The sequence below is a fragment of the Tiliqua scincoides genome, chromosome 2 (assembly GCF_035046505.1).
Source record: "Tiliqua scincoides isolate rTilSci1 chromosome 2, rTilSci1.hap2, whole genome shotgun sequence".
NCBI classification, from domain to species: domain Eukaryota; kingdom Metazoa; phylum Chordata; class Lepidosauria; order Squamata; family Scincidae; genus Tiliqua; species Tiliqua scincoides.
Window position 1 is genome coordinate 118,160,253 of NC_089822.1, and position 13,348 is coordinate 118,173,600.

Genomic DNA, 13,348 nt, shown 5'->3' on the forward strand with positions numbered 1-13,348 from the left:
TGGAGGATTGGGATTGGATAAGGAGATTTCACAGCTCTCCTGAGAGGATGTAAATTCACTTGAAGTTTTGCTCTGGGTGAGGAGGGAGAACAAGGGGGGGGGAATGGGAAATGGCAACCACAGCTCTGGCAAGGAAGGGTTCTGCTCTTGCATTAGCAGTGCCAGTGGTGATAGCACTCAAGCTTCTTCCCAGTTGGCATCTTGTACTGCCTTTCCAAAAGGTAGTATGCATGTCAGGCGGGGCGGATCCAGAGTTTGTGTTGGGGGGGCCATGGTTGGCAACCTTCAGTCTCGAAAGACTATGGTATAAGCCTACAGCACCCGGTATTCCCAGGCGGTCTCCCATCCAAGTACTAACCAGGCCTGACCCTGCTTAGCTTCCGAGATCAGGCATGTGCAGGGTAACAGTTGCTGGGGGCCATGAGCACTAACTTAACTCAACAGCCCAGGTCAACCAAGCAGACAGACCTGGGCTCCTGTCTGGACTTGGAGCCCTGGTCTACCTACTAGGTAGACCAGGGCTCCCAGCTGAACCTGTGGCCTCCATGGCCGAGATTTGCTATGAGGGTAGACCTGGGCTCCCAGTCTGACTGCTGAGTTGGAGTTGGATGCCCCACCCAGTGAGTGCTCCCTTTTCTTCCAGCTTTGCTCCCCATTCCAGCAGCACCCTTAAATTTACATACAAGTTAAAAGTGTTTGGGGTCACAGAGTTGGACATACCATTTAACATCATTATAATAGGAAATTTGTAATGCTCAGAATGGCACATTTGCATAGGATATTTTTCAGGGACCATAATCAGTGCATCAAATCCTGCAAGCCAGTCAAAAAACACCACTTTTTTCTGAGGTTCAGCTCCCTATATTTCTAATTTTTCATTTGACATCAACACAGATCTCTCCTCTGTGAATATGCCCAGAAAATGACCCTGCTCTCATATCATATTTAAATCAGACTCAAAACAAAAGTGCAGCTAATCAGTTACAAACACTTCCAAACAGGATCATTTAGCCAGATTTCTGCTTCTTCAACAAGCCCATACCACACTTAATGTGGAAAGTCTGCTTTGGAAACTTAATATGGAAAGCCACAGGTCTCCTATGCCTTTGACAGGGACATTCTATGACAGCAGCTGTTCTTTTTGCACCAAGGACCAGCTATTCTAATTAAGGATCCAATCCTATCCAACTTTACAGCACCAGTGATGCTGTAATGCAGCCCCAAGGTAAAGGAACACATGTTCCCATACCTTGAGGAGGCCTCGGTGACTGCCCCTGCACCGCAGGATTCAGTGCATGTCCCATTGGTACAATTGCACCAGTGCTGGAAAATTGGATAGGCTTGGGCCCCCAGTTCAAGATTGGAAAGGCTGGGATTCTCTCATCCTGTAAAAGGAGCAGAGGAGCACTTCAGGGGTTGCCCTCCTTTCTCCTCCCCCCCCCCTTTTGCAGGTAAATGTGGATAGTGTTGCAATCTAAGACAGGGGTCAGGGAACTTTTTTACCTCTTACCCCCCAAAAAATTTATAAACGCAGACGTTACCCCCTTGATTTGAAAGTAAGGAAATAAAATAAATAAACAATAAAAATAAATAAACAATACTCACCTTACCTCGATCCCACGTCGGTCGGCGCGGCTTTTCTTCTTCCTCCCGCTCTGTCCGCTCGGCGGGAGACACTGACGGCCCGGCGCTGTGTGATGACATCATCACTACAGCGCCGGGCAGCTCCAGTCTCCCGCACAGAGCGGAGAGAGCGGGCGGCTGCGATACAGCCTGAGTGTATCGCCTGCTCCCTTCCGCTCACCGCATCTGAAGGTGAGCGGAAGGGAGCAGGGCAGCGGGCGGTGTGCACACAGCGCACCAGCCCGCTGCCGGCCCCCTGGAGCGGGTGGAGAGCGGGTGCGCTGACTCCCTCCGCTACCTCCCCACCCGGCGCCCGCACACAGTTAGGTAAGGCAACCTTATTACCCCCAGATTTTCACTTTTACCACATTTGGGGTAATTTACCCCTGTTCCCCGACCACTGATCTAAGAGAACCCAATCCTTGGCATATCTACACAGATGTAAGTCCATTATAGTGACTATCTGGCTTGCTCCCAGTTAAGTGTGGATTGCAGCCTAAGAGAGCCCAGTCCTCTGCAGGTATACTCAGAACAAAGTCCCATTATAATCAGTGGGGCTTCCTCCCAGTTAAGTGTGCACAAGACTGAAGCCTCAGAGCCCAATCCCAGGCATGTCTACTTAGATGTAAGTCCCATTATAGTCTACGGGGCTTGCTCCCAGGAAAGTGTGCACAGGACTGCAGCCTCCGAACCCCATCCTATGCATGTCTACCCAAGCCTGTGCTTGACTACTCAAAAGTTAAGTCCCATTATAGTCAATGGGGCTTACTCCCAGGAAGGTATGGATGGGATTGCAGCCTCAGAGCCCAAGCCTGTGCTTGTCTACTCAGAAGTAAGTCCCATTATAGTCAATGGGGCTTACTCCCTGGAAGATGTGGATGGGATTGCAGTCTTAGAGCCCAAGCCTGTGCTTGTCTACTCAGAAGTAAGTCCCATTATTAAGTAAGGGGTTAAGTAAGTAACCCCTGCTAATTGGGTAAGAGGCACTTTTTCAAGTGGGTGCTCCTTTTTTTAGCAGGGGGAGAGTAACTGGCCCACCTCACCCCAGCACTGTCTGTTCTAGTGGCTGCCAGCTGGTGTTCTTATGCATCTTTTTAGATTGTGAGCCCTTTTGGGACAGGGAGCCATTTAGTTATTTGATTTTTCTCTGTAAACCGCTTTGTGAACTTTTAGTTGAAAAGTGGTATATAAATATACTGTTAATCATCATCATCATCATCATCATCATCAATGAGGCTTACTCCCAGGAATGTGTGGAGAGGATCCTAGCCTGAATTCAGATGCAGTTTCAGAGAAGAGAGGCCCAGGGCAGCGGGCAGCCACCCCTCCCCTCCCTGCTTGACCCCTTGGAGCTCCCAGGGACTTCCCTCCTGAACAGCCCGGCTTGCCTGCCTGAAGCCAAGGGCAGCAAGTTGGCCAGGTCGCCTGCCTTCCTTGGAGCTCCCAGTGCCCTTTCTCCTCTGCAGAAAACCTCCTTCCCCATCCACCCAGACCAGCCTGGCTCAAATATGCAGGGGACAGAGAGCAGCTGTCGTGCACAATGCACTGGGGGGTGAGGGAGGAGGAATGGGGTGGGGGTGGGGAGCTGCCTGACCAGGAAAAGTCCCCGTGGAGAAGGAGGAGGAGGCCAGCAAAGCCCCACATAGGAAACTGTGCATGGCTGCTTGGATCCGCCACTGATGTCAGGGACAGATGAGGGATGGACAATTCCTCCCTTCTTTTTTTCTGCCTGGTACTGATGATAACACCAGATCTCATCAGTGGACTGACCCTGGCATCAGGAGGAGCAGACTGGAAACTGATGCTCATGAAATTGAGCTGGAATTGACTTTTTTGGGGTGAAAAATGATGGCTGCAGGCTCCTAGGCCTCTGCTTAGCATGGAAGTTGACTCCTGAACCCATTTGAGTTCCAGACCCATGGAGGAACCATCTCCTTCAACAGATTTGAAGAACTCCCTTGTCACCAACTAAATTTAGAGTAGAACTGATGGTACTTTGTACTCTCTTCCCTTAAAAAAGAATTAGTTCATTTGAAATTAAGTGTTCAGAATAAATGTATAGCATAGCTGTGTATCAGTGTAATACAAAAGTTGCCTACTTGTGATTACTGTTTTTGGAGGGTTTCGCATAACTCAGAATATTTCAGCAAGGTCTGTGAGAAGAGGCCAGGGACCTGTATATTGAGGACCATCTTAGTGACTGAGGATTTAGTGTCACAGCACTGGAGTGCTTCCTAAGTTCCCTCCCAGCTTCCCCAAATATAGAAACCCGGACTGCAGAGTTGGCAACCTCAGCATTTAGAAAGCATGTAGCATTTAAAAATAGACCTATGCTAAGGAATGTAAATTGCCATGGCCGTGAGCCATAGGAGGTCATAGGAAAATTTTGGAAGCCAAATACGAGTGTGACAATCTCCAGAGTAGCACTGAGAAGGGCAATGTTCACCTCCATGGATTGATGCATCTCCTTACCCATGTCAGCATGCATCCTGCAACAAGCTCTGTCATGCAAAATGCCACTGCCCTGCTAAAAGTGGAATTTGTGCCAAATATTTTTTAAAACTTGCAGCATTCCTGCTAGAGAAGTTTGTTGACATCTGGGATAATTTCCTAGAACTTTTTGAATAAACTTTTGAAACTATGAACTGACAGGTATTTGGGGCATGTAACCAGGGCATAAGAATTACTGTAATACAATCTTCTTTACCATTTTCTTTTTTTTTTTTTAACCATCAGTGGGAGAGGTTGGGGATGTGGGTGGGGAGAAAGGGTTGGGAATATAGGGAAATGTTGAGACTGAAAGCAACTGTGTTTGAAAACAGGAAGAGGCAAGGAAGAAAAGCAAGCAGGAGCAGAGGAAAGAACAAGGGAACAGGCAGGTAGAAGCCATGAGGAGAGAGAGAAAGCAGGACCTAACACTCCCCCCCCCTTTGTGCCAGAGCAATCTATTTTGGGATCCCTTTTTCCATGACTCAAAGTCTAGGAGGGTTTTGTACCCAAGAGTATGATGTCACACTGTCTGATCATTCCACATTTCTCTTTTTCTTAGGAGCCACATCAGCCCCCAGCCTCATCTTCATCCTTCCTAGCATCTTCTACATCCGTATTGTCCCCAATGAGAAAGAGTCCCTGCTCTCCAGATCTAAAATCCAGGTATTGGATGTTGAGGGGTAGTGGGAACGGGGCTACACAATGTGAGAGGTCCTATTGGACAATGGATTCAGTGGGGGCCCAGTGTCAAAGGCAACCATTCTGGAACTCAGCTAGAATTGTATGAAGTTTGCCGTTGTCAGGCCAGGCCAAAATGTGGTCACACTTCCTGTTGCATGATCAGTGTGGCTAAATGTAGTTGGACAAGCTGAGATTAATTAAAGTGGTAAGGAGCCTGCTTGGTTCTTCCAGGCTGAAGTTGACATTTATTCACTTAGGATCGGTCAGATCTGTTCCATAGAAAAACCTCCAGTGGTTCTACCAGGCACCCTTGTATTCCTAGCACCTAGAAGGTCCTTTTAGCAAAAATTGACAACCTCACAGGTGGATTCAGGACTGCCTACATGTCTGAGGCAACAGCTTCCTTGTGATCTCTGATCTCTGAAAGAGAGAGCCTCTTCTTTTCAACTCCACTTAAGCTAAGCAGTCACCCACTTCACCCCCACAGAAGCGGGCAAGGTGATTTACAGGGTTTCCCAAACTATGGGTCATGATCCACTGGTGGGTTGTGAGCCCATGCCAGGTGAGTCCTGGGCCGTCTCACCTGCCCTTTCCACTCTTTGGCTCCAAATCAGAGCCATTCTGTCCAACCTGCAACCCACTCTACAGGGCTCTGCAGAAGCCTTGGAAAGTTACTTCTGGATTTCATAAGACAACTCCATTTTGTCTTCAAAAAACAGGTGTAGCTTTCAGAAGCTTCTGCAGGCCTTTCTGAGGCCTGCTGAGGTTTGTAGAGTGGATCACTGGCCTGGCATGACCCATAAGAGGCCTCTGGGGCCTTCCGGCACCACCAGGATCATCGACCAGACAATGTGGGTTGCAGGATGGGAAAGATTGGGAACCCTTGGATTAGAAGATAATACGCACTATACCGTATGCATACATATCACTACTTCTTCTTCCTTCACAGGCTGCCTGTTTTGCTGGCCTTGGCTTCATTTTCATGGTGATGAGCCTCAGTTTCATTATTGTTGACTGGGTAACAACAGGAAAAAGCAGTGTAGGGGGGCACTAGCCCCTCCTGCCCTCAAGAGACACAGTGGTTCCAACCAGGGAGGACCCTTCCATGCCTCAGGAGTGGCCCCAGCACCTCCTGTTTATCCTCTGCTCCTGGAGATGCCACAGCTCCTACCCATTGCTATAGGGAAGTATCCAAAGGCACCCTTTCTCGTCAAGGCCATGCCAAGGAACCTGAAACAACACCAGCTTCTCTGTGGTCCTTCTGGGCTTTGTGACCATGAAACAGGTTATTGGAAAGAGGTGACCTGTTGCCATGGTTAAAGCATACAATTTCCTCATTGGTCGGTTTTGGTGCTATGACAACACAATTGATCGTTAAAAGCCTTCAGCTCCTATGGTAGCAGCACAGTGCTCCTCATCCTCTCATCTTTGGCAGTATGAGAAGTATTGCCAACTGTTGCGTGTCACAACAAAACCATGGTGGTGGTTGTTTTTTTTTAAATCCAGTGCAATATGAATATCTCTCAACATCTGTTTTTTGCAGTTATGGAAGGAATCCCTGGTTGGTCCCCTCTCTGCTGTTACTGTAGCCACAGTGTCTGGCTATTTCAATGGCAGCGTTTTTTATTTCTTTTGGTTTTGCTATTGTTAAGCATGGAAGCAGGGCCCTGCTGTTTCTGTTACCATAGAGGCATGGCCCGCAATTCCATCCACTTGTCTTGTCCCTCTGTGTGGTGTCAGTTAAACAAGGCTAATGATACCAACTATGCCCAAAGGGTAGTAGCCTCAACATGGGGCTGGCAAAAGCCGACAACACCCCGTAGTGGACAATCTAATTTATTTGATAGTATTTAATTTGGACCTAGCTACCAGACCAAAGACTACAGCAGAACAATCCTTGCCATGATTCCTGATCTCTGTCTGTGGAGAGGTCTGGGGTGTTGAAACTAGGGAGGGTGGGCAGTCTGGGAGCCTGGACCTCATAGTTTTTATTCTTAGGTCTGGGAAGATTATAGCAGAATATCTGAAAACGGGGGTTCTGGGGTAGTGGGAGGGAAATGCAGTTATCCCATGACTTGGTGAAGGGTCTTTTTTCTGTCCTATCACAGAGTGATGTAAGATTTTTTTCCTGAGGCCACCCAGAAAAATTTCATTCTGCCTATTTCACAGTGCCATCTGTTGGTTCCCCTTTGACACAGCCCCTTGCAATCCTGGTGTTATGTCTGAATTTGGGCTTCCATCATTTGCCCGCTGAGAGCAGAAAGGTGAGTTGAGGTGGGTTGTGTGGCCTAAGGCAGGTTAGAATAAATTCAAGTTGATGCTGAAGTACCTCAAGCAATTAGTGCAGGGAAGTGCTGATTTGAGGAGCATTGTAAGCAAACTAGGAAGAAATTTGCACTCTTACTCTCAGAGTTTCCTGCACCACTTCCTCCGATATCAAGAGGAGGCAATGGCGTAGACTAGGCATGGAACCCTGGGAGAGCAGAGTGGCACCTGACCAGTGTTAAACTGTAGTATAGACAAGTGTTATTTTCAGGCAGTAACATGCATGGCTGTGCATTGGAGCATAGGAAGTTACTTTCCTAGTCAGCCAGACCATTAGTCCATCTAGCTTAGTACTGTTCGCACTGACTTGGGGCCCAATCCTATCCAACATTCCAGTGCTGAAGCAGCTGCAATGCAGCCCTGAGGTAAGGCAATAAATGTTCTCTTACCATGTCCCATAGTTGCATTAGTGCTGGAAACATCCCATACTTGACAACAGTATTGGGTCCTGACAGTAGCTGTCCAGGTTTTCGGACAAGGGTCTTTCCTAATTCTACCTAGAGATAACAGAAATTGATAGCTGAGACAGTGGCATAGCTAAGGAGGTGCAGGGGGTAGCAGTCGCACTGGGCAACAAGCTTTAAGGGGGCAACAAACTGAGCTTGACACTAGTGGCCAAAATTGAGAAAATATTGGTATGTACGAATAATACCATCATGTTATATATCATTGGAAAGGTAGTTTAATGCAGAATGCAATGAAACAAACCACATTAGAATATCTGTATTCTATCAAAAGTTATGGCCAATTAACCAGAAAACTAATACACAACTGCCTTAAGGAACAAAAAGTGGATTTTCTTAACTCAAAACTGACCTATGACATTGGTAGTTCTGAGAGCCAATGAGATGTTATTATGACACAGCATGGAACCAATAAGGTGTTAATATGAGTCAGCTCTCACTTCCATGTATCATAATACAGCTACTCCTGCTAACTTATATTTAGCAGGAAGAGAATTACCAATCCTCTTCACCCCATCATAGTGTCTCTAACCAAGAAGGGGCACACCTTTTATTTATTTACTTAATTCAATTTAATTTTGTCATAGGGGGTGGGGGCTACAAAATTTTCTTTGATCCCAGGTAGCAGATAGATGCCTTAGCTATGCCATGGGCTGGGGGGAGGTAGCAGATCAAGTGGGTGGTGAGCTGCTGGGGGGAGGAGGTAGGTTCCCCCCCCCAATTTGCACTTTTTAAAAAGCCCAGGCGTGATGTCACTTCCAGTTGTGACTTCTGGCGCAACATTTTGAGATCCGCACTGCGCTACACATTCATTAGCTATGCCACTGAGCTGAGACTACCTGCATGTAATTTAGGTACTGTACTCCACTTTGATTTGCAGTTGCTAGCCTTTAGGCCTGATGGGGTAGGAAAGCCAGGAGCCCCCTAGCAAAAGGAAAATCAGAAGGGCGGACAGCTCAAGATCGTCTGACCTCTGGCCACATCTCTTGCTACCGTACTTCAGCATGACACCTGTCTGTCCCAGCGAAAACCCACCTCTTCATCTTTCTTTCTTTAGAAGTGACGCCTACTTCTTCTGATCCCATATTGTCTTCCAAGAGCCAGTCTTGGCAGGTGGGTGTCCAGGTTAGGGGTTCATTTCAGATCTTACCCCCGGTATGTGTGATAATTCCTTTTGTGCACAGGCTGCTTCTGCTGACCTAATTTATATCTAATATTTCAAAATAAGCCTCCCAAAGGGCTTGTTTGGGTAGCCAAACAGTGACAATGTTTTCTTGTTTGGGCACTTGCTTTGCTCTTGCTAATATAGACCAGACTTTGAAATTCTGAAAATCAATAGCACTTTTTTTTTTAAATGAAGGTGCCCTCAAAGATGGCATCTTCCCCTTGTGATAGATTTTGCTGCTCGCTCTTTGTTCCCACTAGGATGAAGAGCTATTTGCTTACACTACATAATCTGTCTGATTTCATCTGACAAATATTGGCAGGCATTTCCCACAATGCTACTTATGGATGTCAGCAGGGGCCATGTAGACTCCCCAGCCCATCTCACCACCATCTAGTCCATTGCCTATGTCTCCTGCCATCGTTTCACCTAAAGTCATAGCTCTGACTCCATTGGCAAGCCATTATGAAACATCAAAGGAGGAGTTAAGAAGATTGGCTGTTGCCTACTAACTACAGCCCAATTTTCTCTGGCTCTAGGGAGCCTAGGGCTGAAGCTGTAACTAGAAGCAATGAGAGTACTTGGATAGGAACATCAGCTGCCAACCTAGAGAACATGCTGGATTTTCTGTATACCCAGTAGAGAGGATTTGTGTCCTCTCCTGCCATTTGTGTCCACATCTTTATTCCTGTTCCCAACAAGGTACGCATCTCTTTCTACTCAGATCTTCCCTGTTCTTTCCCCCTATGTGTCTGGGTGGCCTCGGCTCTCTGTCTTTCTCTTATTCCAATCTGTGAAAACTTCATGGTAGTGTTTCATATATACTCAAGGGCTCTGATTCTGCTTGGGGTGGAGGTGGGGTTCAGATTTAAAGGAGGAGGGAACATGGATTCAAAATGTGAAGTTGATGGAAGGACACAGTATTTGTATAATTGTGGGATTCAATTAAAGAAACTAAACTGCTGACTTTCAGTGGAGGCATTCTTCACGATACATCTTCACTTATGTAACCATACACAAATGCACTCTCATCCACTATAGGAAAAAAAAGGAGGTGTCAAGGTCACAGATCTACCATATTTTCCTCTCTCTTTTTATACTGGAGTCCAAATTGGTATCAAAGTGAAGACTGACTGCTAAAGCCCTGGAGATTCCCATTATAGTTCCTCAGTTTTGTGTGCAAAAGTAGCAGGAGGCCATCAAACTAGTTTTTGTTCTGGATGCATCGATGCATGAATAGCACAAGCCAATCTTATGAATGTGTACGTCAGAAGTAAGTCCTACTAACTTCAACTGGACACATTCCCAGGTGGGCGTGCAGAGGATTGCAGTCTAAAATCCAGTTGTACACTGTGCACCAGGAAGCATAATATAAAGCCAGAGGAAAGTTTGCTATAGATGCTATTGGCATCTGAATCAAATTCAAGCTTCAATTATTTCTATCATTATTAAACAGAATAATTGTAATCATTACTACATTATTATAAAGAGGGTGTAATAGAAGTTAATGAAACAAAAGGGAGCAGACTGAAAAATTTATTTGGCACGTGACATAATAGACCACTGCATGGCCAATAGATCAAGAAAACAGAAGACAAGGTAAACATGGGCTCCAGCTGGAAGTGGTTGCAGCATGAAAGAGTGAAGAAACTGAGGGACTGATATTTGCTGCACAAGACCAGGCATTACCGGCAAATTTTACGAAGGGAAAAGTGGAAAAGATCTAAAATGATGCCAAATATAAGCTCTGTAAAGAAAAAGATTAAACAGTTGTTCATATTGGGTGCTGCTAAATCACACAAAGTGATTGCAGAATTCTCCACAATAAAGTCCATGTTATGCTCCACTGGAACTTGTGCAAGAAACATGGAATAATATCAGTAAAGAAATGGTGGGAGCACATGCCTAAGAATGAGCTAGAAAATGAGCAGGTTAATGTGGCCATTCCAAGAGATAATCAAATTGAGGAGTACAACTGGAAAAGATCACAAAATACAAAAACCTGGAAGTTGAAATACATTGCCCTTGAGGAAAGAAAACAACCACCACCCCTATTGTCATTAGTGCACAATCTGTCATTATTGTCATTATCTGTCATTAGTGCAATTGTCATTATTGTCATTAGGGCACAATCCCCAAGGCCTTTAAATATCTGGAAAATATAGGCATTGATAGGATAACAGTTGCGGCTGTGGCAACAACTGCAACAATCCACACTACTGGGAACATCAAACTTTATATAGCAATATCTCACCAGTTCTTGGGTAGAGTTCAAATTTGTGAGCATCCAAAAATCCCAGTCCAAATGTTTGATGGCACCACTGACGATAGCGATAAATTCCGGAACATTTAGGGACAGCTGCAACTGTTTAGGAGCAGAATTACACATCATTAGAAAAGCCCACTCTTCTCAATGCCAAGTTTTCATCATGTGGCATCATATGGGGCTTGCAGGGGGTCATCAACAGCAGGAGTGCTTAATCTATCCCATCTAACAATGCAAATGTTCCCCTGGGCATTTTAATTTTTTTTCCTCTCGGCCAAGCTCCAAAGCTAGAATCCAACCTAGCTAAGAAACAGCCGTGGTGCGTGGGCATTTGTAGAGGAGGATCACGGCATCCCTCCCTCCCACTGTTCCTTTCATAAAATTCCTTCTTCACGTTCACATTCATGTCACTTCAGCAAATGTAGAATAGGGAACAAAGTGCAGTTAGCAGATTGCAACTGTTTTTTTAGATCACGTGTAACACTTCCTTGTATTTCCAAAGCTGAGTCGTGTTACCAGCATCCCTTCCAGTTTGCACCGCTGACTTTCTGCTCAGTCCTATTTCTGCCTCAGTCCTACAAGTGGGGCTTTTATTTGCACTACATCACATGGCATAGAAATCTGCTGCAACACTTAGGGCACAATCCTAACCTGCTCTGGAACAGGCAGGCTGACTGGCCTGTGCTGTATGCAGCACAGGTTTGGTACAGCCCAGGGTGCAACTTGGAGCAAGGGACTTTCAGCCTCTTTACCCTGAGTAACGCTATAGGCAGCCTTATGGGGCTATTTGGATCTGTGCCTGTGATTTTGTAGGTGCAAATATGAGCAGCTCAAGTAATGCTGCGTGGGCTGGGGATGGAGGTTGGGATCCGGCCTGCGCCACCATGGCTGGCGCCACCCCCTCCAGGGCTTGATCCACCCCTGGGCTGCTCTCTCCCCGCCCTGAAGTGCCCCCTCCCTTCCTCTCTCCCTCCACCCTCTCCCACCCCCTATGGGCCAGCACAAACTCACCCTATCCTAGTGCCACTCCCGCTCTGCTGGGCCAGTACATGTCCATGTGCTGGTCCAGCCAGGCTTTATGGCACATTCATGACATTTGGGAGCCAGCACAAAGGACTCGTGCTGGCTCAGGTCAGCATTAGGATTGCACTGCCCAAGTCTCAAGAAGCTTAACTGTCATTGTTTTATTTCACTCTTGTGAGAGTACCCTTGAAAACCCACCACCTGTATCTAAAGAAACTTCAGCATTTGCAGGGCATACCTTTGTTCCTTTGTTAAACACTCTTCATCATGCCTGACTATTCACTTAGCATATACTAAATATTTATTTATTATTCACATTTTTATACCATACTGTCCTTCCTCCAAAGAGCTTGGCACATTGTGTAGTGCTCCACCCCTCCTTTTATCCTCACAACAAGCCTGTGAGGTAGGTTGGCTGAGAGTTAGTGACCGGCCCAAGTTTGGCCAGTGAGTTTCATGGCTGAATAGGGATTTGAATACACGTATAGTGCTTTCAAATGTTTTAAAAAACACTTCACACATATTATCTTGTGGCACACCTTACAGCAGTCCTGTAAGGTAAACAATGTCTCCATATTGCAGCTGAGGTTGAGAAGGCGTAGCTTAGATGAGTTCGTATCAGAAAGATTTTCAAATGGGGAATTCCTACTGCACTGCTCAGTCTCTTAGCACTGTGCCATACCAGCAATTGTGTACTCCTCTACAGCTTGTCACTTAGGGCCCAATCCCATTCAACTTTCCAGCACTGGTGTAGCCACAGTGCAGCCCTGAGGAAAGGGAACAAACATTCCCTTACCTGGAGGAGGCCTCTGGTGTGCTCTCTGGGGCATTTGGTGGGCCGCAATGAGATACAGGAAGCTGGACTAGATGGGCCTATGGCCTGATCCAGTGGGCCTGTTCTTATGTTCCAATTGCAGGATGCAGTGCATGCCCCACTGGCACAGTTGCACCAGTGCTAGAAAATTGGATAGGATTTGGACCTTAGGCACCCACCCATCTTACCACTCCAATGCCAAGTTCTGGGAAAACTCCAGCTACCGAAATTACACTAAAGCATGCATATTATACATGTTTATGCAAACTAAATCCATTTGTAATTCTTTTCATAAGTTGCAGAATTTATTCTGAGGACAGAATCTGACTTATCTCAGAGCAAACTAGATTTCTGTGGCTGAATTGGATGTCAGAATCTTCATCCTTACACCATTGGTGCTTGTTTGTGCATCTTGTTAGTGCTCAAGTTTGCTCAGGCTTGGATGCTGCAGACGGGGAACCCCGCTCTCTTTTGTGTGACTTGGTGGTTTCCGAGCT

The 13,348-nt window shown here is 46.3% G+C and overlaps 1 protein-coding gene across 2 annotated transcripts in view; it reads left to right on the plus strand.

Moving 5' to 3' along the window:
- Nucleotides 1–9,715, plus strand: part of SLC38A5 (solute carrier family 38 member 5) — a 48,746-nt gene extending 39,031 nt beyond the window's left edge. For both annotated transcript variants that reach the window (XM_066613570.1, XM_066613571.1), the window contains 2 exons: nt 4,673–4,776; nt 5,744–9,715. In XM_066613570.1, coding sequence (XP_066469667.1) covers nt 4,673–4,776; nt 5,744–5,848 — 209 coding nt within the window. In that variant the 3' untranslated portion in view covers nt 5,849–9,715. The remainder of the gene's footprint in view (nt 1–4,672; nt 4,777–5,743) is intronic.
- Nucleotides 9,716–13,348: the final 3,633 nt, after the last annotated feature.